The following is a 23306-nucleotide window of genomic DNA, read 5'->3' as shown; positions in this document are numbered from 1 at the left end:
AAAAATTGATTGCAAGTTCGTTATCCGACGAGTTCCACCGCGTCTACATGCACGAGATATTGAGTTTTTGAGAAAATGAGATGACTAAGGGAAGTGCTTCGTGGACAAAAAACAATGAACTCGCTATGCCGACAAGAGAACGTTATCTCGCTCTCATAAGAAGTGCTGCAGAATGCTGTACAGTGAGAAAGTCGTGAGGTGCTCCTCTAAGCATGCAAATATTGACAGAGAAATTGCAAAGCTCCTCTGATGTGAAGTCTTCCATGTCAAAGCCGGTATATCAAAACGTAGTCGGGTATCTCGAAACGAAGAACATCGTAATGCTCGAAGTGAAGTAGATGCCAGTTGCTGTCGTCAGTGGAAAATGTCGCCAGTGTGGCGCGCTTTCCACTGGTGAGAGGGTTTTCCCTCTGGACCTCGAAGGAAGCATTGCCCGGACGAGCACATGCTAGACTGGGGGAGTGGAAGCATTACTGTGGTGGATGGTTCATCAACAACATCTGCCGCCCTTTGACTTTTGGGCTCTGTCGATGTCCTGCTCCCATTCTTGTTGGTGGACGCCGACTCCAGGTGTGGTCGGAAACCCCAGCCAGCTTCGGCGCTTGTCTCCAGCTCCAATGCGGAAGCTTCCGTTCCCATTTCCAGGGTAGTCAAAGTATCCATTGGTGTTGCCGTGCGGGTCAATGCCAGGTGTTACGCCGGCCATAGCGAGCTGTCTCTGTTCAGCCTCGAATCTGCGCTGTTGTTGTTCGACCAGTTTCCTTGTAATCACTCGAAATACCTCATCTACGCCCTCGCCATCCTTTGCGCTGATCTCGTGGCAGCAATCCCATCCAATATCCTGGGCCCAGAAGCCACTTGATCTGTTGCTCTGAGGAGATGCCATAGCACCACTTCGAAAAGCTGCAGGTGCCGAGCCCCAGCCTCCAGGATGCCCACTGTGCTCTTGTGCATTCTGCGCAGGATATAGCTGCTCGGCGATGTATGCTATGCACCGCTCGAAAGGGACCTTGCGCTGAGAGGGGTCTTCGGCGACCACATCGGACTTGGTCCCTACAACGTGTAGAATAATATCGTCCCCGAGATTCGTTTTGAGTTCCTTGAGCCATCGTCCCATCTCTTCGAACGATTGTGGATCTGTGATGTCATAGCATAGCAGCGCCGCATTTGCTCCTGTTTGAGACACGCATTAGTCCGGAAATTCCCAGGGAATTCAGACAGACATGGCATGAGCTCAAGCCGTCACTGCGGAGTTTCGAAGCGTGGACCGTGTTTGGGCAGCATCTCAGCCGGGGTCACCGCAGCAACTAAGGAAGCTTGCAGGGAACGCCAGGCACAAAGAAAGGGGCAAGATGAGGAGAAAACACCAGGAGAATGCCCAAATTCGAGGTGCGAGTGGTACATGAGAACGCGTGAGCATGAACATACCTCTGTAGTATAGTTTGGAGATAGATCGAAATCGTTCCTGCCCCGCCGTGTCCCAGATCTGTAGCCGAACGACTGTAGAGGTGTCGACGTCGATGACCCGCTTTGTCAAGAAAGATGCGCCGATCGTAGACTGTGTCGAAGGTGGTGCAAATGCGTTCTTGACATAGCGGTGGACGAAGGAAGTCTTCCCTACGCCCTGGCTGCCGAGCACTACGATCTTAGCCTCGAGACTGTTCGCCATGTTGCCGCCTTTGCGTTCGCGGGTGAGGTTGATGTAGTCGAGGGGTATCTATTGATCGTCCTGGAGCGGGCGTTGTGCGGATTTGCCTGTGCTTATTCAGGGCCTGCGGCTGTCCTGGTGGCTGTTTTGGCGGACAAAAAAAGAAAGTGACCGCCGAACAAGTCTCATGGCGCGTGGTGAAGAGCGTGTCGCAGACAGAGCAGTACAGTGGGTGAGGGAACTGGAAGAGCGCGATTGGCGCTAGGTGTGCCTCTTGGCCGCTGGTCAGGTGCTCAAAGCATCTGCCGCGGAGGAGTGCCTGATCATCAACACTGGGAATGCGGCGAAGATGAGCGTTGTGCCCATCACAATCGGTCCTGGCAAACACAAAGTGAGCAAGATGCGCGACAACGAGTGTTTGTTGGACAACAAAGCAGTTTCTTAGTCTGAATTGCGATGCGCGTCATTGCCACGCCCCGAATGCGGGGAGGCAAGCGATTGGATTGACTCGCCCTTGCGGCCGTGAGCTGGCAGGAGCCATCCAGACCCACTGCCAGTTGCTGACATACACAGGCATTCTGAAGGGGCCGAACTCGCTCCTATCAAAGACATGGAATTACAAAAGCCTGATTCGGCTTGCTTCTTCCGACATGCCATGGCATCCAGGCCGGTGAATTCAGTAGCCTAGCATGGGGCTCCGTCTATGCAGCCGATATGTGGGCAGCTTCCGAAGCCCCCGCAAAGAGATGTCCCGAGCTAACGTGGAGGAATGGCCGTCAAGAACCTGGACATGCCGCCCGTCCTGCGTTTTAGTGCTTGGAAATAAGTGAAGGATTCCCATAAATTCTGCTGTACTTCTCCGTGCCTCTTCCCTTTTCCTCGGGTCTCGAATTCCGCCCATTGCTACCCCAACAACCGTCCCCATGAACCACTCCAGCAACAACACCCAGGCGGTAAAGCTTACGGGCGAGGAGATCGCAAAGCACAACAGCCGGGACTCGTGCTGGGTCATCGTCCACGGTCGCGCCTACGATGTCACCGAGTTCTTGCCAGAGCACCCTGGAGGTCCCAAGATCATCTTGAAGTACGCCGGCAAGGATGCAACCGAGGAGTACGAGCCCATCCACCCGCCCGACACACTCGAGAAGTACCTGCCAAAGGACAAGCACCTTGGTGAGGTGGACATGGGAACAGTAGCGAAGGAAGAGAAGGAATTCGACCCTGATGAGGAGGAGAGGCAGAAGCGCATCGAGCGCATGCCCATCTTGGAGCAATGCTACAACCTGATGGATTTCGAGGCTGTTGCACGAAAGGTCATGAAGAAGACAGCTTGGGCCTACTACTCCAGTGCCGCGGACGACGAGATTGTAAGTCTAAAACATCCTCATATTTTCGTGGTTGACTAACAAGTTGATAGACTCTGCGTGAGAACCACAGCGCTTTCCATAAAATCTGGTTCCGCCCACGAGTCCTTGTAGACGTGGAGCACGTCGACATGTCCACCTCCATGCTCGGCACCAAGGTCGATATCCCCTTCTACGTTACCGCTACTGCGCTCGGCAAACTCGGACACTCAGAAGGCGAGGTCATCTTGACCCGCGGCGCGAAGAAGCACAACGTTATTCAGATGGTCCCAACATTGGCGTCGTGCTCTTTCGACGAGATCATGGATGCAGCGGACGACCAGGTCCAGTGGTTGCAGCTCTACGTAAACAAGGACCGTGAAGTTACCAAGCGAATCGTACAACATGCCGAAAAGCGAGGTTGCAAGGGCCTGTTTATTACAGTCGATGCACCGCAACTCGGTCGCCGCGAGAAAGACATGCGATCGAAGTTCAGCGATGTGGGTTCTAGCGTCCAGAGCACCTCCGGGTCAGCTGTAGACCGAAGCCAGGGTGCCGCACGAGCCATCTCGTCCTTTATTGACCCGAGCCTGAGCTGGAAGGATATCGCTTGGTTCCAGAGCATTACTAAGATGCCCATTCTTCTGAAGGGTGTTCAGTGCGTTGAGGATGTCATTCGCGCCGTCGAGGTTGGCGTGCAGGGTGTGGTTCTCTCCAACCACGGAGGTCGCCAGCTCGACACTGCGCGCTCCGGTATCGAGGTTCTTGCCGAAGTTATGCCAGTCCTGCGTGCACGTGGCTGGCAAAACCGCCTCGAAGTTTATATTGACGGTGGTGTACGACGTGCGACCGACATCATTAAGGCTATGTGCCTCGGTGCCACCGGTGTTGGTATCGGTCGCCCATTCCTGTACGCCATGTCCGCCTACGGCCTGCCCGGTGTCGACCATGCTATGCAGCTGCTAAAGGATGAGATGGAGATGAACATGAGATTGATTGGTGCCTCGAAGATTTCGGACCTGAACCCCTCAATGGTTGATACAAGAGCGCTTAGTTCGCATATTGCGCCGGTGCCAGTTGATACACTCGGCCTTAACGTCTACGACTCGCTCATCGGGCCCCAGGAGAAGGCCAAGGCTAAGTTGTAGAGCTTTGTCTTGGTGTATTGTACATGTGCATATGTTTGGAGCGTTTAGAGTTGTTGAATTTACTTGTTATAGGCTTAGGATCAAACATACCAAAGATTACCGCTCAAATATCCTTTAATGCACTGTTAGAATTTTGTCAAAGAACAGGCCTGGGCCAGGTACGAGATATTCATTTGAGCACGTGAGACCGAGTGAGCGTTATGGTCGTTCATGGATGGCTCCGGGGTTGTAATTAGTGGGGGCTAGAGTTATGACGGTACCGAGATCGCCAAACGTTCATTGAAGCGTGACGGACTGCGCTTCTTCCTCATTCACAACCTCAGCATTCACAACAGCACCGTTTCGAGATTTCCCATAGCTTTTGGTATTTGGAGTGTCAGGAAGCGCTCGTACCTTGTGTCCTTTTCTTCAATCATGAGCGCCTCAGGTTCAACGGCGCAACCAGGCGCAGGTTGGGATGAAGCACAGTGCATGGCAGCACTTGCGCAGCTCGAGCAGCTACAAGCCCAGGTCTGCAGCTGACATGTTGTTACCGCAAAGCTAAACTGACATTCGCAGATCGACGACTTGCGTCTTGCGATACCTAGCATAATCGAACCCTTCTCCCAACCACCGAATCCGTCTACCTTCAAGCTATATTCGCAAGGCGTTATTGGCTCCCAGACCGGCATAAAAGCTCTGAATGACACATGGAGAGCACCAGACGTACAAGAAATGCTCGCGCACACCAAGAAGAGTTACGAAGCGAATCCAGATCTATCTACATCCACATCGGTGCCCTCCCATGGCTGGATAGAAAGAGAACGGCGCGAGCGCGAGTCGCGCAAAGGCAATGGAAAGCATACAGCTGTTGAAAATCAGGGTGATAGGCTGGACAGTGAAAAGATATCGCGCATTATAGCGGAGATTCAAGAGGCACAACCCAACGTCAAGCTGGAAGCCCAGAATGACAATCGTAGTATAACCGTACGAGCATTGTTTTAGCCTCTAGCTCGAGATACTAACATAAAGAGTAGGCTCAGTTTGTGGCCAACTCAATGAGGCTCTCGTTCAAAGTCAATATCGAACGGGAAAACGACACACAGCACAAACTCACCGCAGAGTGCCTAGGGACATCGGAGCCCTTCTTATCTATCACGAGGTGTATCGCTTCACGGCCGAATGCGAACGACTTGGCATCTCTCCTGGTATGACCCTCTTGATGACAGCAGACTATTAGTTGTGGATCGATTGAGGCTAAGATTTACAGAACATGGTTGTTGCATACAAGACCGTGAAAGGCACATCGTGTGCCAAATGCGGGAAACTGCTCGACGATACCACCCTCATCCCTACCGCAAGAAGAAGTAGGCAAATAATCGGCGCCAACGACACCCTAGAAACCGTCTGGGAAGCATTGCATGAAGCCTGCCTATAAGAGCGATGCCCCTCGGTACGCCGTAGTTGCTCAATCATCGCTGGCTATCACCAATGCTCATAACGTCTGGCCAACGGAATGTAGTGGGTGTCCTGATACCAATCACCAGTGAACGAACGGAACGCTTCTGGATACAGGTGCTTCCCGTTGGGCTCTGGCTGCCACTTGACATCCGTCCACATGTACTTGTTGTACTTGCCGTACTTGCGGGTGCGGAAGTCGTAGCTCAGTCCTGGAGCGCGTCCACCAAGGGCACCGTTGCAGGTCCAAGGTGCATACTTTTTCGACGACATCGAGAGATCCTTATCGCGATCGTCGAGGCAGGTCCAGTCGGACCAGCGAGATCTGCTTTGTCGGTTCTTCATGTAGTCCATCTTGTCGGCGCTGATGGCGATGTGGATGTCAGGACCCTTGTCTTGGAGTATGTCCTTCATGCGGCCCCACTTCGATCCGTTCCTGCCATCCTTGGGCCAGATGAAAGCCTTCGATGACCTGATGTTGCGAAACTTCTTCCCGTCTTGGATCCACGCTCGGTGGTCTCGGCTATACTCCTTGATATTGGATCCGTGTGGCATGGCAGCCTGGTGGAATACCGGGAGGTGATACGCCATCGCGGAGGGTGAAGGATGCAGAATGGGGACGATCAGCTTGGCGTCTACTCTAGCAATACGTAGCTGCTTGAATGGCTTATACCGTCCAGCGTTTGTTGTGACTACTTGTCTTCGGTGTTACCAATCATCATACCCTTGATTGCAGCTAAGCTGTCTGTATAGTCGTTTGTTTAGCGCATTGTCAAGCTACCCTCTTCAACCGTCACCTGGTCTTACTGTTATTGCATCTAACAAATCATGTCCAAAATCCAAGCAATTTGTCTTCCACCGCATTGCTGCAATGAGAAGCTAGAGCCAAAAAGGCTAAGCGTCATTGTAGCTCTTGCTCGCGGCAGAACAACGCGACCGCCGAACTTTTGACAACACAGCGCAACAACACCGTCGACATGTCGCTGTTCGGCAATATTGGAGGCACCCAGCCTGCTGCGAGTGCGGCGCCAGCCTCGTCGTCCACATTCGGGTCTCTGTTCGGCAACAAGCCTGCAGGCACAGCGGCTGCACCAACAACAGGCGGCTTGTTTGGCGGGTTGGGTGGAGCTGCCTCAGGTGCTGCATCAGGCACCACACAGCCGGCAAGCAGTGGAGGATTCGGTGGCAGTCTGTTTGGTGGCGCAATGGGAGCGGCGAAGCCGGCTGCATCTCCAGCTCCAGCATCCACAGCTCCTACAGGAGGTCTCTTCGGTGGAGCAACCACAACGCAACCGCAAGCACAAACAAGCAGCCTCTTTGGCGGCTTGGGAGGCCAAACGCAGCAATCGATGGCCGCAAACCAAACCTCGAACCCCACGCAAACGAGCGGATTCGGAGCATCCTCCCTCTTCGGTACCACTTCCACGCAGCAGCCCCAGCAACAGCAGGGTGCTCCTTTGGCACAAACAAACGCGGGAACCGGCCGATCAGCGCACTTCGATCACCTTCTTGAGAGGGGCCGGAAGCGCAATGCTGGCGAGAATGGTCCTACCAATTTCGATGAGCTGCCGTCGCTGCAGCTGGGCCTTGGGGACATCGCCCGCAAGGTTCGCAATCTAGGCGCTGGCGGTCCTTCAGCTGCTCAGGCTCAGGATGGCACACAAGACCGTGCCGCGTAGGTTCTGGAACACTAAAGCACGTGGTACCATACTGACCATTTCTAGGCACTACCTACTCTCTGCATCCGGGGTGAAGATGGGCAGCACCCTCCGCGATCTCAACCAATTCTCGTCCCAAGCAGGTTACGGCGCGAATGTATCTGCGCAGAACGTATTCGATAGCGACGTTGACAGCTACATCTCGAACCTCCACTCCCAGTCGACTCTTGCACTTATCCAAGAAGGCTTGGAACAGTCGAAGCGAGACTTTGATACATTCCTGGAGGACAACGTTCAGATCGAGTGGGACAAGCAGCGCCAGAAGATCTACGAACACTTCGGCCTTGGCAGGCAGAGTGAAGAGATGGCAGCTTCCCAGAGCACATTTGGCAACACAGCTCGAGGCGCGTTTGGGCGCTCCACACGCAAAGGCCGTTCGATGGGACCTAGGGGCGCTGCGACGAACGGCGCTTCGACGTTTGGAGCATCCTCAGGAGGACCGCCGGTCATTGGCCATTCCCAGAGCGTTCTCAACGGACGAGACTCCTCCGAGAAGTCAGGCTTTGGCGGACAGTCTGGCCCACAAGATCGTCATGTTCGCGACAAGCAGGAAAAGTTCATGGAACAGGTGAAGAACCTCAACGAGGAAAGGCAGCGCGAGGCTCCGTTCTCGGTTCTGCATGCTTTCTCCAATGTGGAGAGCGCTACAGCTGGAGACAACTCGGACCACTTCGTCAGCGCATACGGAGCCCTCATATCCATCAGTGGCGAGCAGACCCAGGCAGAGGCAATCAACCCGGGATCGAACAATCCAAGGGCGCGAAGCTTTGCCCGCGATTATCTGGACGACGCAGCTACATCGAACACAAACATCAAGATGCGAAAGCGAATTCTGGATGGATCTCGAACGTATCTTGAGAAGAGGTTCTTGGAGCACGTGGAGGAAGTCCTCAAGAAGAACCCGTCTGAAGCTCTAGTTGGCGGTGTGCCTTCGTTGCTGAACAAGATCCGCGGCTTTGTTCGAGCCAAGGTAGCCTTCAAGGAACTTGGCGCAGACCTTGAAATTCTCCAGAGGATAGGTGACTCTGGCGAAGAGTACCCTTGGGTCATTGTGTTCTACTTGCTGAGAGGTGGTCTTATGACGGAAGCTGCGGATTACGTACGCGAGAAGAAGAACTTCTTCCAGAACAATGACCGGAACTTCCACCCAGCAATCGCACACTATGCAACAGACCCTGACCGTAGACTCAGCCCTGACCTCCAGCAGAAGATCAGCCATGTCCACGCGCAGCGAACCCGCATCGCCACATCGAACGATCCTTACCGGACAGCTTGCTATAAGATCATAGGTCGTTGTGAGATGAGCCGCCGAAACCTGGAGCCGATCAGGGAGTCTATGGATGACTGGGTGTGGCTGCAGTTCAACCTGGCTCGTGAGAGCAACCGAGCCGAAGAGAACGCCGGCGAGATCTTCGGTCTTGAGGAGTTACGGTCCACAATCAGAGATATCGGGCAACGCCACTTCATGAACGACGATGGCGAGGCTTCAGGCGGATACGGAGTTTACTTCTACTTGGCCACACTTGCAGGAATGTTTGAGCCGGCCGTCAACTATCTGTACCAGCACAACTATGTCTCAGCGGTCCACTTCGCCATTGCACTGGACTACTATGGCCTGCTCAGGGTGTCAGACTGGAGTACCGCTGGTAACGAGATTCTGACCTACACCACGAAACAACAGCCACAGCTTAACTTCGGACGAGTCATCGGCTTCTACACGGGCGATTTCCGTGCTGCTCGAGCTGATGCAGCAGCTGAATACCTGATCCTGATCTGCTTGAATGCAGATCTGCCAGGGGAAGCGGGCAAGCAGCAAGCAGAGCTTTGCCATGAAGCTCTTCGCGAACTTGTGTTGGAAACGCGAGAGTTCTCGACACTCTTGGGTGACGTCAAGTCGAATGGTCAAACAAAACCTGGACTGATCCAGGAGCGTCTGCCACTGCTCAAGCTAAGTGGCGAGAATGGTTTGATCAACACCATAACTCGGGAGGCGGCCAAGATGGCAGACGACAACGGACGTACCAACGATGCTGTCCTTCTCTGCCACCTGGCCAACGAGTATGACAGTGTTATCTCTATCCTAAACCGTGCTCTATCGGAGGCTCTTTCCGTCGAGATTGGACAGGAGCCACTTCGCCTTGAGCCCTTGAAGCCGCGACTCCTTGCTGTAGACGGACAACAACAGCAGCAGCAGCAGCCGATCGACCAAACGTCCACTAGCTTGAGCATGCTTGGGACTGATGATCCAATTGACCTCGCACAGAAGGTCATTGCCCTATACGACGGCAACAACTTGTGGTGGCGAAAGGTGTCAGAGCTGAACCGTGACACAATACGCATACTGTTCCAGCTCAACGCGGCAAAGAAGATCATCGAGGCGCGCTCATATATGGAAGCTCTTGGCGTAAGTTCTTTCGTATTTGGCTGTGTATCATTGCTAACATGTGTCCCTAGATGATTGAGAACCTTCGTATCCTCCCCCTGTCCGCCAACGGCAACGTATCGGATATCCGTTCGTCAGCAAACACCTTCAGCTCATACCCGCCAGAGATTGCACGTAACATCGGCAGCGTGCTCCTATGGTGCATCGGCTGCTGCTCGCGACACCGCGAACACCTGCTCTCTGGCCAGTTTGATGATCCTATGCGTAAGAAGTTGGCGGATCGGTTGCTGCAGAAGGCCAAGGATCTTATGGTATTTGCAGGTCTCATCAGATACAAGCTTCCTCCGCGAGTATTTGAGACGCTGGCAAAGGAAGGTCAGGACGTTGGTGCTTATTGAGGGTATATTAGGAGGGAAGGCGCAACTGGAATGAGGCTCTGGATATCACACAGGAGCATGTGAAAAACCTGAATTGGTAGACGATTGGTTTGGTGGCATCAAAGCATAGCGCAGTCTAGCAAAACGCACTGCATTGGATGTCTTCGGATGAGAGTCTTGGAATGTGTTTCTTCAATTTGGTAGCATGTGAATGCCGCTGCGAAGGTCGCAACTGTCAAACGTGGCAAGCTGCAGCTGCCACGTGCGTCGTCCACGCTAGTCTGCGCACGGGCCCTACACCAGCCTCTCCCAGCCTCCTGTTCATCCTGCCATCAACAGTCGTCTGACGATTTCCCCGCCACGAAGATGGATCTCATATACTCTGCTCCACTGTGCTCGTACTCTGTTTTGCGTTCATATCGGTCAGTGATCAACGGTTGTCGACTCGTACCCTGCAAGTTCATCACCTGAACCCAAGACGACTATCAACTCTGTTCAGCATTCTCAATATGATCTTCAATACTCGATACATCGCTCTGGCAGCCATCGCCACAACGCTCGTCAACGCGTTGCCTCTTGACCCAAATCAACCACGCGACATTCTTCCTCGTGCGAAGAGCTACTCTGTTATCAACGTCGACGGTGGAGCGTCCACCGAGGCACCTGCGGACGCAACCACAGTAGTCGACCAGACAACAAAGACTGTCGAAGTCACCAAACCGGGACCAACTGTCACTGCAGAGGTCACAGCTACTGTTGTGGAGCCTGTCCCTGCACCGGCAGCAACCAGCATAAGCACCAGCTGGACAAGCAGTTCGACATCCTCGTCAACGCCGACATCTACCCCAAGTTCGACAAAAATAAAACCGACAACGATTTCAGCCGTTGCCTCAACGACGACTGAGACACCAAAGCCTGTTTTTGTTACTGTCACCGTCACCGATGACGCTGGACCTACTGAGTACTACGACAACGGGATGTGGCATACATCCTACAGGATCAAGACCTTTGAGGCCGTCGCAACTCCTTCACTACTCTCGACGCTGGGCGCGATCGCTTCGAGCTCGACTGATCTGCCTGCTTGGTAGATTGACTGCTTCCGCAACCACATGGGATCTCAGAGCGACAACATAGATCTTTACCACTTCCTTTCTTTTCTGAGTCACAGTTGACAAAAACATCTGTTAGACTGGCTACTGTTTCTATTAATTCAATACGGAGTACATGATGTATATGATACATGACTAATGGACAGAAGGCGGGGATGTGAATACGATGTGTGCATTGGGACGGCGTTATAGACTGCGGCGACAACGCAAGTCGTCTTGCAAGTAGACACTGTATAGAGCGACTCCATATGATAGAAACTACTACTCGATAACCATACGCGAAGATGTTCGAATGTGACATAATGACGCAGCTAAGCTAGATAGCTCTCATCCCTGCAGGTACTCTTGGCGAGCGCCTTCCCATCCCGCCATCTCGGCGGTGCCTGATCATTGACCAGCGCTCTCCACAACCCCGGACTCTCCACCGTTACAATACACAATGGCGTCGCCGCCGCCCCCCGTTGAAGACCAGGCTCGCCTGCTCGAAGATGCCCTCGCCGTGGTGCGCCAGCAGACGATGCTCATGCGGCGGTGTCTCGAGACACCTGGGAAGCTGATGGACGCGCTCAAGTGCAGGTACGGGGAGCTCCGGACATGCACCACCAGCCCGCAATTGCAGAGAGATATGGATCGCTGATTGTGTGCCCAGCTCAACGCTCGTCTCGGAATTGCGCACGAGCAGCCTCGGCCCCAAGCAGTACTACGAGCTCTACATGGCCGTCTTCGATGCCCTGCGCCATCTTGCCGTCTACCTCCGCGAGAACCACCCCGTAAACCACCTCGCCGACCTGTACGAGCTTGTCCAGTATGCTGGCAACATTATCCCTCGCCTGTACCTCATGGTCACCGTCGGCACCGTCTACATGGCCATTGAAGATGCGCCGGTTAAGGAGATCATGAAGGACATGATGGAGATGAGTCGCGGAGTACAACACCCCATCCGTGGACTGTTCCTGCGCTACTACCTCGCCGGTCAAGCACGCGATCATCTTCCCTCCGGCGACAGCGAGGGTCCGGAGGGCAACCTGCAGGACTCGATCAGCTTCATTTTGACAAACTTCGTTGAGATGAACAAGCTGTGGGTGCGACTGCAACACCAGGGTCACTCGAGGGAGCGTGAGCAAAGGACGAAGGAACGCCAGGAGCTCCAGCTTCTTGTGGGCAGCAATTTGGTCAGGCTCAGCCAGCTCGTCGATCTGGAGAACTACAAGAAGATACTCAACCCTCTGCTTGAGCAGATCGTACAATGTCGAGATGTTCTGGCGCAAGAGTACCTCTTGGAAGGCATGTCTCGGTTCATGTGCACTTGGAGTTTGGCTAACAAATTGCAGTTGTCACCCAGGTCTTTCCTGACGAGTTCCACCTCCACACTCTCGATCAATTCCTCTCTGCGGTCGCGAGGCTGAATCCGCACGTAAATGTCAAAGGCATTGTTGTTGGCCTTATGGACCGACTATCATCGTATGCGCAACGCGAAGCCGAGTCGGAAAGCCCAGAGCAGCGCAAGAAGACTGAGGAGGAGTCAATAACACAGCTTCTCGAGAAAATACGGATAGCGAAAGAGAAGAGCGCGGAGCCGGAGGCCGCACCTACACAACAGAATGGTGAATCTACCGAGGGTGCTGAGACAGAACCGAGAGCAGATGGGACTTCGACTGCATCTTCGATCACAGCTGTATCCCCTGCAGAAACCGAGACAGCCGAGTCAGACGGTGCGATTGAAAAGAGACGTGGCATACCGCGCAATGTAAAGCTCTTCGAGATCTTCCACGAGCAGGTGCAGACACTCGTCAAGATGCAAAGACTGGCCATCCAAGACACCATTGGGTTACTTGTATCGCTTGCAAATCTTGCTTTGTAAGTCAGACGTGAACATTGGCAGGAACTATACTAATCGGCCTAGAAACATATACCCCGAACGCCTCGACTACATCGACCAAGTCTTGACATTCGCAAACCAAAAGGTTACCGAATACCAAAACAGCGCCGATCTACATTCACAAGCAACACAAAGCCAGATCCTCAACCTCCTTCTTGCTCCTATCAAGACCTACGTTTCCCTCTTCACCGCGCTGGCTCTGCCGAATTACATCCCTCTTCTCCATTCCCAGCCGTATCCCACACGGCGAGCAGTAGCTGGCGAGATCGCAAGGAGTCTGATGCGAAACAAAACTCCTATCACCACCGTCGAGAACCTCGAAAGCGTGCTGGAGATCCTGAAGGTCCTCATCAGAGAAGGCATTCAGCAAGCGCAAGGGTACCCGGGCGGCCCTATCCAAAGACGAGCTCAGGAAACCGAAGAGACAATAGAAGAGCAGGGCTGGCTGGCGAGGATAGTACACTTGATACATGGAACGGACAACGATACGCAGTTCAAGGTAGGTCCTGCTGTATTGACTTGAAGAGTAGAGGCGCTAACAAAGCTCGCAGCTTCTTCAATTAGCACGCAAGGCATTCTCAGAAGGCAACGAGCGCGTCAAGTACACCACACCGGTCATCATCACAGCATCTCTCAAGCTTGCGCGACAATACAAGAAACGCGAGCACTTCGACGACAACTGGCAGCCGCAGTCATCAGCGCTCTATAAGTTCATGCACAACACCCTCTCTACACTCTACAGCCGTGTCACAGGCTCCGCCGACCTATCGCTGCGCCTCTTCGTCGCCTGCGGGCAAGTCGCAGATCAGAACAACTTCGAGGAAGTCGCGTACGAGTACTTCGCACAAGCATTCACGATCTACGAAGAAGCGATCAGCGATTCCAGAGCACAGTTCCAGGCTGTGTGTGTTGTTGCCAGTGGGCTGCACACAACACGGAACTTCGGCAAGGAGAACTACGACACTCTCATCACAAAATGCGCGCTGCACGGTAGCAAGTTGCTCAAGAAGCCGGATCAGTGCCGTGCTGTCTACCTCGCTAGTCATTTGTGGTGGGCGACGGAGCTCAGGCAAGTCGGAGAGGAAGATCCGAAGAACGTAAGTAACATGTGTGTACAATGGCTGGGTTCGCAACTAACGGTACACAGCTATATCGCGATGGCAAGCGCGTGCTTGAATGTTTGCAGCGTGCTCTCCGCGTCGCTGATGCATGTATGGATGCAGCAGTATCAGTGGAGCTCTTCGTTGAAATCCTGAACCGCTATGTCTACTACTTTGATCAGGAGAATGATGCTGTAAGCTTGTTCAACGGTGATGTAAGATGTGCTTTATTAACACTTCACAGGTCACAACGAAGTACCTCAATGGTCTCATCGAACTCATCCACTCCAACCTTCAATCAAACGAAAACGCATCAAGCCTCGAGAACCCAAGAAAACACTTCCAGCGCACGCTTGACTACATAGCAAGTCGAGAGTACGAGGGCGTCATCGCCACACCGAAGTAATAGCGATCATGCATCAGCCAGGTACGCGAGGTTGGAGACATCGGTTGCAGATATTATTGGCAGATAACGCAAGGCGAGTTATGCATTGGAGTGGTAATTAACGTACGAGATAATTATACCACATTTGATTATATCACATTTGAACACGATCTTCATTCCTCATAAGCTCACTATCGTACACGGCACTCTCCCGTCTCTACGCATACAGCCCACCCAACCCAGCCAGCCCCAAAGCTAGGGTCCTCGCATCCTTACCAACCTACTTGTGCGGCTGCAGACCGTTCAAGCTGGCCACCGAGACAAAGTCACCCAGGATCCACTTCGCACCGTCCTTCATTAGCTGGTTCCCCAACGTCTTCACCTCATGTTCCATGCCCTGAAACCCCATGCGGATATCCTCCGCGGTCTGTGAATGTCCATGTTCATTCTGCAGCGTAGTCATCGCGCGACAAATGACTTGTTCCGGTCTAAGCCCGGCATGTCCAGCGTCCATGAACTTCTCATGAGCTTGCCGAAGCTGGGTCGCGAGTCGCGAGCGCTCCAGCACAGCGAGATGGCGATGTGATACCTCCTCTGAGGACTGTATGGATGCATACTTGCGTTTCACGTTGACGATGTCCTGACGGTACAACAGCCAGGCAGGGAAGGAGGCTACGAAGAAGGCGGTGGCGAATTCGATGCCCTTTTCTGTGTGGAAGTTGGATGCGTAGTCTTCTAGGACTGACAGCTCGTGTGCGAGATTCTTGAGCGCTGCGAGCTCGTCGAATTCTGGATCGGTATAGTTCTCGAGGTAGCTCATGAACAGGGCGCTGAAGTCATGACGTGTTGATGTTGTGCGGTGTTGGTCTGTTCGACGTTGCTTTAGAGGACGGATAACGTTTTGGTCTTCGGGCTCTGTGATGCCGCTATCTTTGCGCTTCCGTCGACGCCTAGAGGGCTTTCCTGTAGCTGGGTCCGGTTCGGCCGCGAGAAGCGTACCGCTGTCATCCTGTTCGTTCTGTTGTCCCCTTTCCTCGGCGAAGAACTGGCCAAGAGCTTCGAACAGATTCAACTCGCATTCTTCGAGGATCAGGCCAGCAAACATGCTATCAGCGAGAATCGGGCTAGTGATCGTATTGTCCTTGATGGTTGAGGCAGAGCCGCCTAATGCGGTGGGAGAGACTGAGCCGGATGATTCCTCTGGTGCATGGAGGGTGTAGCTGTTCTCCAGCTGGTACATGCTGAGCATATCTTCAGGGACCTCCGCAATTCCCAGCTGGAGCACTTTGTCCATATTGCTGGCTCCCGATCCGTGCATCTGTTTACAATTCTTGAGCGCAATGATGAATATCCAACGATGGAGATGAACCCATAGCCTGCAATCGAGGTCAATAATCTATATACTGTTCACGAGTGATATGAAGACTTACAATTTCTGGTCTTCGCTTTCCTCATAGAAAAGGTCCCTGGGGTAGTTCTCGTCAGCGCCTGGGGCCAGAAGCTTCGTACGATCTGCATCGATGCTCCATATTGCCGAGTGTGTCTCGAATAAGGTATCGATTCGGTCGTCCAGGTAGTTTCGATCTGCTGCGTATCGAATCAATTGCGTGGCCGAGAAATGGTTGCACAGCTTTCGTGCGATTTTGTTGATGTCTTTGCCCAGTGACACGAAGTACCCGATGTCGAATCTGAACTTGAAGCGATGTCGTGGAACCACCTTCAGTCCCAGAGACCGCATCGTTGCCAGCATGATTCGGCGCTCGTTATATGTAAGGTAGAAACAGCGCCAGGTCTTTTCGTCCCAGTACTCATCAAGAAGGAGGTTCCTCTTAGCGTGAGGCATAGTGCTGTCAGTCACAGATTCAACTAGCAGATCGTACTCGCCGTTCAGATGCTCCGTAGTAGGTTGAATAGGAAGTGGGACATGCTTTCTCAATGGGCTGGTTGTAGCAGCTACACTCGGTGGCGTAGCCGAGACTGAGCCTTGAGTATATTCGCAAGAGAAGCCGAGATCCGCACAGCGACCACATGTCGGGTGCGTCCGATCGCACTTCTGATGCCGCCGACTACACGACTTGCATGATCCTGGTGGCTGTCGCACTGAAGTTCTCCTCACAGGTGGGTCACGCACAGACAGGGAATGCCGTGGGTCGAGGTCGAGGCCAGTCACAGAAGGAATGTTTTCGGTGCCGTGACGCTGTTCACTAGATTGTCGAGCAAGATGGCGCGTCTTGGTACCAATGACCGACTCAACGTCCTCATACGTGGAGGTGCGCGTAAGAATTTTGTCTTCCTCGGACTCATCAGAGCTGTTGCGAACAACTTCCTCGGAGAGATAATTCCTCCTTGGGCGTCGACTTGCTTTCGGCTTCGGCATCTCTTGCATTGGCACGGCAGCTTGGGCAGGCACCAATAGTGCCTTCTTCCCTAGTCGTCTCGACTGTCTTTCTCCTCTATTGGTCCACACAACTGCATCATCATCAGACTCTTCGTCGCGAACGAATTCTTTGGACAGAAAGCTCTTACCCTTGCTCCCCTTTGGCCTGCCTCTCGGTCGTGGGGTTGGCTCGTCTAGAGAGGCCTTGGTACGGAGTTTGCTTGTACTTTTACCGACATCAAAAGCTGAATCTTTGTAGATTTCAGTCTTCTTCCATGTCCTTCCCTTTCCTTTGTAGTGTCTTGTAGTTTCGTCAGTTGAGTCGGGATTCATCTGTGAACTTTCTTCCGGCGCCGTGTCTGAGGTATAGTTGATGTCGACATCTTTCCGAGGCTTCGGTATTCGTACTGTCCTGCGCACATGCAAATTGTTGCTGATGGGGAGGTCGGTCTGCTCTTTTGATGCATCGGGCAAGGTATCATGTGCAGACGAGATCGGAGCGAGGTCGGCGGCAGCTGCGAGTGCGTCACCGCGCGTGGCAGTCTGTATGTCCTGATGCAGCAATGATGACTTGCTGGTGGGACCGGTAGAGTTCCAAGTCATCTGGCCGCCTGTGCTTGCTTGAGGAAGCAGCTTTGCACGAGGTTGAACCTTATTGCGCAAAGAGTTGAAGGCCTTCACAAGGATCCACAAGCGGAGATAGTACATCAACCTGTATACGACATTAGCAAAGAACTCGATGTTGTTATTGCGATACGTTCTCTTCGATGCACTTACACAGCTTGATCTGCAGCATGCTCGAACACTAGATCCTTCTGATACTCTATCTTGCCCTCACTAGCCTGAAGGAGCCATGCCCTCTCCTTTCCTGCGCCCCAGATTTCGTCGCCGAAACGACCAAGAAGATGTGCTATCTCCTCCTGAAGTGGTGCATATGCGTAGTCTGTAGCGGCATCTAAGAGCTCCTCCAGAGTAGTGGGCAGTCTCTTTACAACCTCAGCAACGGCATCAGCAAGCTGAGAGACGTTGTTGTATTGGAACAAGATTCTCCCGGGACCGTTGTTGATCTGTCGGAGTCCAAGACCGCGGAGAATTGTGCTGATCTTAAGGAGAACTGGAGTGTAGCTGAATCGTCTCCAAAAGGCGCGATCGCGTGTTGGCATAGCAGCAGCGACAGCGAAAGGCGTCGAAGATTGTTGCAGCGCGCCCATGTCAGGCGGTAGTGGGAGTGCGACAATCAGGCTTCTGCCTGCAATTATCTGGACTATGCGCAAGCCATGTGGCGCCGCTGTACCAACAGCGGATTGCGACATTGCGCGCAGAGTTGAGATGACTGGATCTTGTGCGTAGAGTAAGTTGATTTGATCGGGGGGTGGGGGAGCGAAAGTGTTATAACAACTTGCGTCGTGCGGTGACGTGACGGAAAGGTCTGGCTAAGCTTGGCGGCGAAGATGTTGCTCCTTCACTGTGAACGAGCGGCGGACTCATGCGCCATCCAGAGGCTCGGACTTGTCCCACGAAAGCTGACAAACTGGAAACTCTTACCCGATTATTTCTCCTGTGCCTAGCAGCATAAGCCAGGAAGCTATGTGTCTATCTAGTAATGGTGCATGAAAGTGTCGTGCTTAGTAGGCTTCAGGGTTGCCGTTACGCGGCTTCGTGCCAGTCGATCCATCCGCTCGATATTTCTCGTTCAAACCAATTGTGCGACGTACATCTCTCGCGGGATAAGCTGTCTGGTTTGGATTCACTAAACTCTTAATGCACGCTGCACTATGCACCGTCTCTTTGAGGACTTTGCCCGCACATCGCGCTACTCGTTCGAGGTAGGGAGCGTGGGACGATGCTAACAGCACCGCATTCCTCTCTTAATAAATTTACCCACCGACTTCCAAACGTTGCGATACCCTGATCGAGTAAGGTGAGATGCCTCTAACATGCGCAGCGCTTTCTTTCAGCTTTCTGCCGTGCCTTTGTCATGCTCACTCAGTAAGACATACCTTCGCTGATCTACTCTTTCGATCAATCCGATTTAGACACAACCGTGACAACTCTTACATATAGGGGCATTCACAGAGCACATGTTCGGGTAAGGCAATGAATACAGTGCCATCCTTGTACGTATGGGCCTTTTCGTGAGAATTAAGAGGACAGGTGGGGTAGGTAGGGCTAATGGTATCGAAAAGGAACGACGCAAACACGCATCGGCTGTACTTCGACAGGTTATGTGGTGCAGTCCAGAACTGCTGGATTTCTCGATGGATGGACGGCTATGCGGATGATAGGTGATTGTTGATGGAGGAGGAGTGAGGCATGTAGTGATGATGGGGGTGCACTAGTTTGCTTACCAAATATTCTAAAGCAGGCACGCCAAATATAGAACTTAAGTGATGGGCCGAAACAACTTCACTAGCCGCAGCATGTTATTGATGAATGGAGATTAGTCGGCCATGAACACGGTTTGCGCTTTGAATACGATCATTTACAATATATTTATTTTAAAAATTTAAGATAATCAATGGCCCGTTTGGCTTAGTGGTACAGCGTCTCACTCGTATACTTCTACGTTATGAGAAGATCCTCGGTTCGATTCCGAGAATGGGCACGTTTTTTAGTTCAGTACAGACCATAAATAATCCTTTTTGGCCCTGTGGTAATCGAGGTCATCGTAAGTTTTTACGTTTTTCTGTTTTTGCGAATCACAAATCGTAGCTGCGGTAGTGCGAACGGCCAACTGGGAGACAAACTGCCTTTGCATCGGCAAGACCTTGTTGACACCTGCACAAAACCATCAGCCGCACACGAGCGACACATCTGGTGTCTGGCATGATAACAAACAGCAGTCTTTGACATTATGCATGCGCTTAGCATGTATCTATGAAATACTGCGCCGAGTAAGGCTATGCACAGTTCGAGAGAAACAATGCATGAATTCGAGAGTCAACAACATGCGCCTGACAGAGAAAGGACCAAGAGAGTCCAGCATCATCATCTTCAGTAACCCCAGTCTCCATCATCCAGCAAGCTCTGGCTGGCAACGAAGCTGAAGCCACCGAAAGGGTTGCTCTGCGCCTCACTCAAGAAGTTCTTGGTCAACACCGGGCTGAGCGGCAAGCCTGTGAACTCCTGGTTGAAATTCTCAGCCAGCTCAGGGTCAGTGATGAGAGGCTGAATCGGCGGCTCCAACTCGCGTGCTTGGAGCTGCTTCCAATTGATCTTGCGGAAGAAGCGGTGGTTCTTGATTGTTTGCATGTCCTTGGTCATGTTGTACCCAAGACGCTTCTTAGGGTCCTTGCGCAGGAGACGAGTAAGTAAATCCTTTGCATCGGCACTGAGATAGAACGGCAAGGCTAACTTTTGCTTGAGAATCTTCTCCTGGATCTTGGCGTTGTTGTTGCCGGTGAAGGGAGGTGACCCGGTAAGCAAGTCGAAACCAAGAGCACCCAGAGACCACCAGTCCACCGCAGCGCCGTACTCCTTGCCTTCGATAACTTCAGGAGCCATGTACTCAGGGGTACCAAGAATAGATCGACAAGGGCTCTCATCATCAAGTGTCACCTTGCTCAGGCCAAAGTCGGTGAGAAGGAGATGTCCTTCATGGTCGAGAAGACAATTTTCGGGCTTCAGATCGCGATAAATGACGCCAACCGTGCGGTGAAGGTGGTCAAGAGCAAGCACCATCTCAGCCATGTAGAATGCTGCTACGTCCTCAGAAAACATACGTTCGGCCTCTAGATGGTGGAACAGCTCGCCACCCTGCGCGTATTCAAGGATAAGGTAGAGCTTCTCGTGGTCCTGAAAGGCGTAGTAGAAATTGACGATGAATGGGTGCCTGTTGACGCTCTCTAGGATGTTGCGCTCGGTCTTGGTCTGCTCGATCAACTTTTTATGCACGGTGATAGAGGCCTTCTTGAAAGTCTTCTGGGCAAACAGGCGGCCAGTGCTGAGCTGTCGGACGAGTAGAACAGTACCATAACTGCCTTTGCCAAGGCACTTGATGGGCTCGAAGTCGTCGGCGCTTATCTTGCGCATGACGTTATTGCCGAGCATGGTAGAGGTCTTCGACAACGTATCGACGCTGAAGTCTTCGTCCAAATTGACCTCGTAGCTCTCCATCTCTGTGCGATCGCTGTCGCTGGTGCTATCAAGCCCAGAAATACTAGTGTTGCTTGACATGCCAGAGAAGACCTGCTTTGCGGGCGGGCATTTCAACGGTGAGTCCGTTCGAGAGCCAATGTTCAGAGCCTCGAGCTGAGCCTTGAGGCTACTGATGCCTCCCATAGAAGAAATCGGCCTGAGCGCAGGGCTACTGGTAACACTGGGCAAACCAGAGACAGCGGGCCCAAAGCGCGGCGTAGCAGCAGCAGAGAAGTCCGATTCTTCTCCACCAGACGTGACAGGGGTGTGAAAGCCACGAGCAATGTTGGCAGCCGGCGCAATGCCGTCCAAGGCCTTCTTTTTCTTCTTCTTGTTCTTCTGCGCATTCTTCATGACCGAGTTGAAGTCCAGCTTGTCTGGACCTTGCTGCTTGGCTTTCAGATTGGGCTGCATCGTGCGCTTGGGCAGTGGGGACGCGATCGTGATAGGTGGGGTACCCACATGGAGAGGCACATGTGACAAGTCCATATCCATTTTGTCTGCTGCGAAGACATCGTCCGCGTTGATCGTAGGCTCTGCGCCCTGCTGCGCATCCTTCTTCGCGGCTTGCGCATCGTCATCGTCGAAGGAGAAGATCGCCATGTGTGCAGTGGTTCGCTGATAATAGAGCGCTTGCTCTGGTAGATTATGTCGCACGTTGACTCTAGGCAGTCTGCATCAGCGTGCGCAAACCCGAAGCTCTCAGTGTATCGCGCACAACCAACTCAGTACTGGACTAAGCCAATATTACCGTCCACCTCTCACGGTGGACCCTCCTCCCCTAGACAGCGGCGAATCAGCGCGGCGAAAGAGGCGTCGGTCTTGTTCAGTCCGCTGGTCGAGGCAATATATGGAAATACGGGGCCAGTCAGGGTGAGCTGGGCGATAGAGAGAGAAACGGTCGTGTCGGGAGAAGCAGAGCTCATAGATGATGGTTCTGAAGATAGCTGAATGTCGATAATGTGCGCCAGGTGTCTTTCCTGGCCGTTGATATTCGTTTGTGTGTTGTGAAAGTCGCGTTTGAGGAAGGTAAGGGAAAAAGGACAGCGTGATCAGCAGGAAGAGGGACCTCAGAATTCCGGCTGCTAGCGTGCCAAGCCTACATTTTCATGTGAATAAGCTTAACCCTGAGCGGCTGGCTTGTCTCCCCCCAGACTTCATCTCCACAGAAACAAGTCCATGCGCATTCATGCCTTGCTTCCACAATGCCTTGGAATCTGCTTTTTGTATTGCTGTATCGAGATCATGCAGGTTGGCAAATGCGATCGCAGCTAGAGGGCGTATTAGAGTTGTCTTTGAGCTTTGGGCACGGTCTCACACATGACGCATCGATTGGATCACAATAACCAGATCAGGAGCTCAGTCTCGGAAAGTCCTTTCAGCTGTCGTGTATTCGCACAAGCCTGGAACACCGCAGTAATCTATTTTCTCATATCCCCTTCCGCTCAAGGTTGGCCAACACGGAGGTCCCTGTTTCTCAACTTCCGTCGCAAGCATCTCATAGCTTGTAGGCCAAACAACATGTGGCTGACAGAGCGGAGTTTTCAAGAAAGTCAAGACGCTGTCGAACTGTACACTTTCTATTGTTCGAAATCTATTTAGAACACGCTCATGCATCGACAGATGGCACATGCAGGGTCGTGCAAGGAGTACAAGGCAGAGCCGCGTCGTCACGAAAGGGTCCAATGACTGAGAAGAGGATTGTCGCTCATTGAGTCAGCCTCTGAGTCAACTCGCAACAACGAAGGACTTTAATCCTAGCAAGAGCAACTGTAGAGCCGGCTCAAAGATCTTGCATTGCATAATGTTTCATGGAGTGGAAGGTTGGCGGTCTTGGTGAGGGCCGGGCCGCTAGTGTTGCACGGAAGACCTGATTCGTCTAAGTCTGTTTGCCTAACATCGGGCAAAACTCCGCCCCCTCAGTCCAAACTCAGACACGAGGACGACGCAGGGACAGGATCCTCGACTTATCAAGAATCCTAGATATTTTCAATTATTAACGATATATATTTAACAATTAAATCGTTTCTTCATAAGCCAATCCAACAAAGTTGGAATCTCTTGGTTCTTCCAAGCCCTCTTGGCTTAGTGGTAAAGCGTATCACTAGTATTACCTCGGTATGCAATGATAAGATCGCTAGTTCGATTCTGGCAGAGGGCATCTTTTTGGCATCTGTTACTTTCTCATAAAGGAACCTTTGACGTCGGAATATGCTTTTTGTGAAACTACTCAAACGGAGACCGCTACTGCTGTAATCTCTTATT

At 52.5% G+C, this 23306-nt stretch overlaps 9 protein-coding genes and 2 non-coding genes across 11 annotated transcripts; 7 read left to right on the top strand and 4 right to left on the bottom strand.

Annotated features, from left to right (window-relative positions):
* Positions 1-4: 4 nt before the first annotated feature.
* On the bottom strand, positions 5-2063 carry BU25DRAFT_11754 (ras-domain-containing protein). The gene is made up of 2 exons (XM_033699383.1): positions 1429-2063; positions 5-1173 (listed from the first exon to the last, which is right to left on the bottom strand). Exons 1-2 carry the CDS (start codon positions 1667-1669, stop codon positions 491-493), a joined length of 924 nt encoding a protein of 307 aa, XP_033567912.1. The 5' UTR covers positions 1670-2063; the 3' UTR covers positions 5-490.
* A 508-nt stretch (positions 2064-2571) lies between these two features.
* BU25DRAFT_427184 (uncharacterized protein) lies at positions 2572-4139 on the top strand (the record flags this gene model as incomplete). The annotated part of the gene is made up of 2 exons (XM_033699965.1): positions 2572-3015; positions 3066-4139. The coding sequence occupies 2 exons, from the start codon at positions 2572-2574 to the stop codon at positions 4137-4139; spliced, it is 1518 nt and encodes a 505-aa protein (XP_033567911.1).
* A 290-nt stretch (positions 4140-4429) lies between these two features.
* On the top strand, positions 4430-5580 carry BU25DRAFT_11720 (uncharacterized protein). The gene is made up of 4 exons (XM_033699382.1): positions 4430-4649; positions 4698-5105; positions 5156-5326; positions 5389-5580. Exons 1-4 carry the CDS (start codon positions 4554-4556, stop codon positions 5554-5556), a joined length of 843 nt encoding a protein of 280 aa, XP_033567910.1. The 5' UTR covers positions 4430-4553; the 3' UTR covers positions 5557-5580.
* Positions 5581-5603: 23 nt separating this feature from the next.
* Positions 5604-6131, bottom strand: BU25DRAFT_328998 (uncharacterized protein; the record flags this gene model as incomplete). Its single annotated transcript, XM_033699555.1, has 1 exon — positions 5604-6131. The coding sequence occupies one exon, from the start codon at positions 6129-6131 to the stop codon at positions 5604-5606; it is 528 nt and encodes a 175-aa protein (XP_033567909.1).
* Positions 6132-6925: 794 nt separating this feature from the next.
* BU25DRAFT_328636 (nuclear pore protein-like protein) lies at positions 6926-10075 on the top strand (the record flags this gene model as incomplete). The annotated part of the gene is made up of 3 exons (XM_033699533.1): positions 6926-7251; positions 7301-9698; positions 9749-10075. The coding sequence occupies 3 exons, from the start codon at positions 6926-6928 to the stop codon at positions 10073-10075; spliced, it is 3051 nt and encodes a 1016-aa protein (XP_033567908.1).
* Positions 10076-10398: 323 nt separating this feature from the next.
* Positions 10399-11438, top strand: BU25DRAFT_405588 (uncharacterized protein). Its single transcript, XM_033699822.1, has one exon. The coding sequence runs from the start codon at positions 10564-10566 to the stop codon at positions 11140-11142; it is 579 nt and encodes a 192-aa protein (XP_033567907.1). The 5' UTR covers positions 10399-10563; the 3' UTR covers positions 11143-11438.
* A 125-nt stretch (positions 11439-11563) lies between these two features.
* BU25DRAFT_405587 (vacuolar protein sorting-associated protein 35) lies at positions 11564-14679 on the top strand. Its single transcript, XM_033699821.1, has 7 exons — positions 11564-11739; positions 11813-12447; positions 12495-13020; positions 13067-13541; positions 13594-14139; positions 14190-14336; positions 14387-14679. Exons 1-7 carry the CDS (start codon positions 11603-11605, stop codon positions 14546-14548), a joined length of 2628 nt encoding a protein of 875 aa, XP_033567906.1. The 5' UTR covers positions 11564-11602; the 3' UTR covers positions 14549-14679.
* Positions 14680-14694: 15 nt separating this feature from the next.
* Positions 14695-18271, bottom strand: BU25DRAFT_405586 (uncharacterized protein). Its single transcript, XM_033699820.1, has 4 exons — positions 17682-18271; positions 17054-17616; positions 15958-16996; positions 14695-15903 (listed from the first exon to the last, which is right to left on the bottom strand). Exons 1-4 carry the CDS (start codon positions 18215-18217, stop codon positions 14808-14810), a joined length of 3234 nt encoding a protein of 1077 aa, XP_033567905.1. The 5' UTR covers positions 18218-18271; the 3' UTR covers positions 14695-14807.
* A 1154-nt stretch (positions 18272-19425) lies between these two features.
* On the top strand, positions 19426-19509 carry BU25DRAFT_t7. The gene has a single exon. It is a non-coding gene; the product is annotated as a tRNA-Thr (tRNA).
* Positions 19426-21898, bottom strand: BU25DRAFT_405585 (serine/threonine-protein kinase-like protein psk1). The gene is made up of 2 exons (XM_033699819.1): positions 21760-21898; positions 19426-21705 (listed from the first exon to the last, which is right to left on the bottom strand). The coding sequence occupies exon 2, from the start codon at positions 21642-21644 to the stop codon at positions 19899-19901; it is 1746 nt and encodes a 581-aa protein (XP_033567904.1). The 5' UTR covers positions 21645-21705; positions 21760-21898; the 3' UTR covers positions 19426-19898.
* A 1217-nt stretch (positions 21899-23115) lies between these two features.
* BU25DRAFT_t8 lies at positions 23116-23202 on the top strand. Its single transcript has one exon. It is a non-coding gene; the product is annotated as a tRNA-Thr (tRNA).
* The last annotated feature ends 104 nt before the right edge of the window (positions 23203-23306 follow it).

Source organism: Macroventuria anomochaeta (assembly GCF_010093625.1).
Source record: "Macroventuria anomochaeta strain CBS 525.71 unplaced genomic scaffold BU25scaffold_1, whole genome shotgun sequence".
Classification (NCBI taxonomy): domain Eukaryota; kingdom Fungi; phylum Ascomycota; class Dothideomycetes; order Pleosporales; family Didymellaceae; genus Macroventuria; species Macroventuria anomochaeta.
This window is presented reverse-complemented; position numbering and strand designations above follow the sequence as displayed.

What these genes read in the sequence shown, in the direction of transcription:
- BU25DRAFT_405585 (XM_033699819.1), bottom strand. Translation starts at nt 21,644, where the DNA reads ATGGCGATCTTCTCCTTCGACGATGACGATGCGCAAGCCGCGAAGAAG.
- BU25DRAFT_405587 (XM_033699821.1), top strand. Translation starts at nt 11,603, where the DNA reads ATGGCGTCGCCGCCGCCCCCCGTTGAAGACCAGGCTCGCCTGCTCGAA. An exon ending in GCAAGAGTACCTCTTGGAAG is followed by an intron (nt 12,448 to 12,494) that starts GCATGTCTCGGT and finishes AACAAATTGCAG; the next exon opens with TTGTCACCCAGGTCTTTCCT. An exon ending in ACAACGATACGCAGTTCAAG is followed by an intron (nt 13,542 to 13,593) that starts GTAGGTCCTGCT and finishes CAAAGCTCGCAG; the next exon opens with CTTCTTCAATTAGCACGCAA.
- BU25DRAFT_11754 (XM_033699383.1), bottom strand. Translation starts at nt 1,669, where the DNA reads ATGGCGAACAGTCTCGAGGCTAAGATCGTAGTGCTCGGCAGCCAGGGC. An exon ending in CTCCAAACTATACTACAGAG is followed by an intron (nt 1,174 to 1,428) that starts GTATGTTCATGC and finishes TGTCTCAAACAG; the next exon opens with GAGCAAATGCGGCGCTGCTA.
- BU25DRAFT_11720 (XM_033699382.1), top strand. Translation starts at nt 4,554, where the DNA reads ATGAGCGCCTCAGGTTCAACGGCGCAACCAGGCGCAGGTTGGGATGAA. An exon ending in ATGACAATCGTAGTATAACC is followed by an intron (nt 5,106 to 5,155) that starts GTACGAGCATTG and finishes CATAAAGAGTAG; the next exon opens with GCTCAGTTTGTGGCCAACTC. An exon ending in ACGACTTGGCATCTCTCCTG is followed by an intron (nt 5,327 to 5,388) that starts GTATGACCCTCT and finishes TAAGATTTACAG; the next exon opens with AACATGGTTGTTGCATACAA.
- BU25DRAFT_405586 (XM_033699820.1), bottom strand. Translation starts at nt 18,217, where the DNA reads ATGTCGCAATCCGCTGTTGGTACAGCGGCGCCACATGGCTTGCGCATA. An exon ending in CATGCTGCAGATCAAGCTGT is followed by an intron (nt 17,617 to 17,681) that starts GTAAGTGCATCG and finishes TGTCGTATACAG; the next exon opens with GTTGATGTACTATCTCCGCT. An exon ending in GAAAGCGAAGACCAGAAATT is followed by an intron (nt 15,904 to 15,957) that starts GTAAGTCTTCAT and finishes CCTCGATTGCAG; the next exon opens with GCTATGGGTTCATCTCCATC.
- BU25DRAFT_405588 (XM_033699822.1), top strand. Translation starts at nt 10,564, where the DNA reads ATGATCTTCAATACTCGATACATCGCTCTGGCAGCCATCGCCACAACG.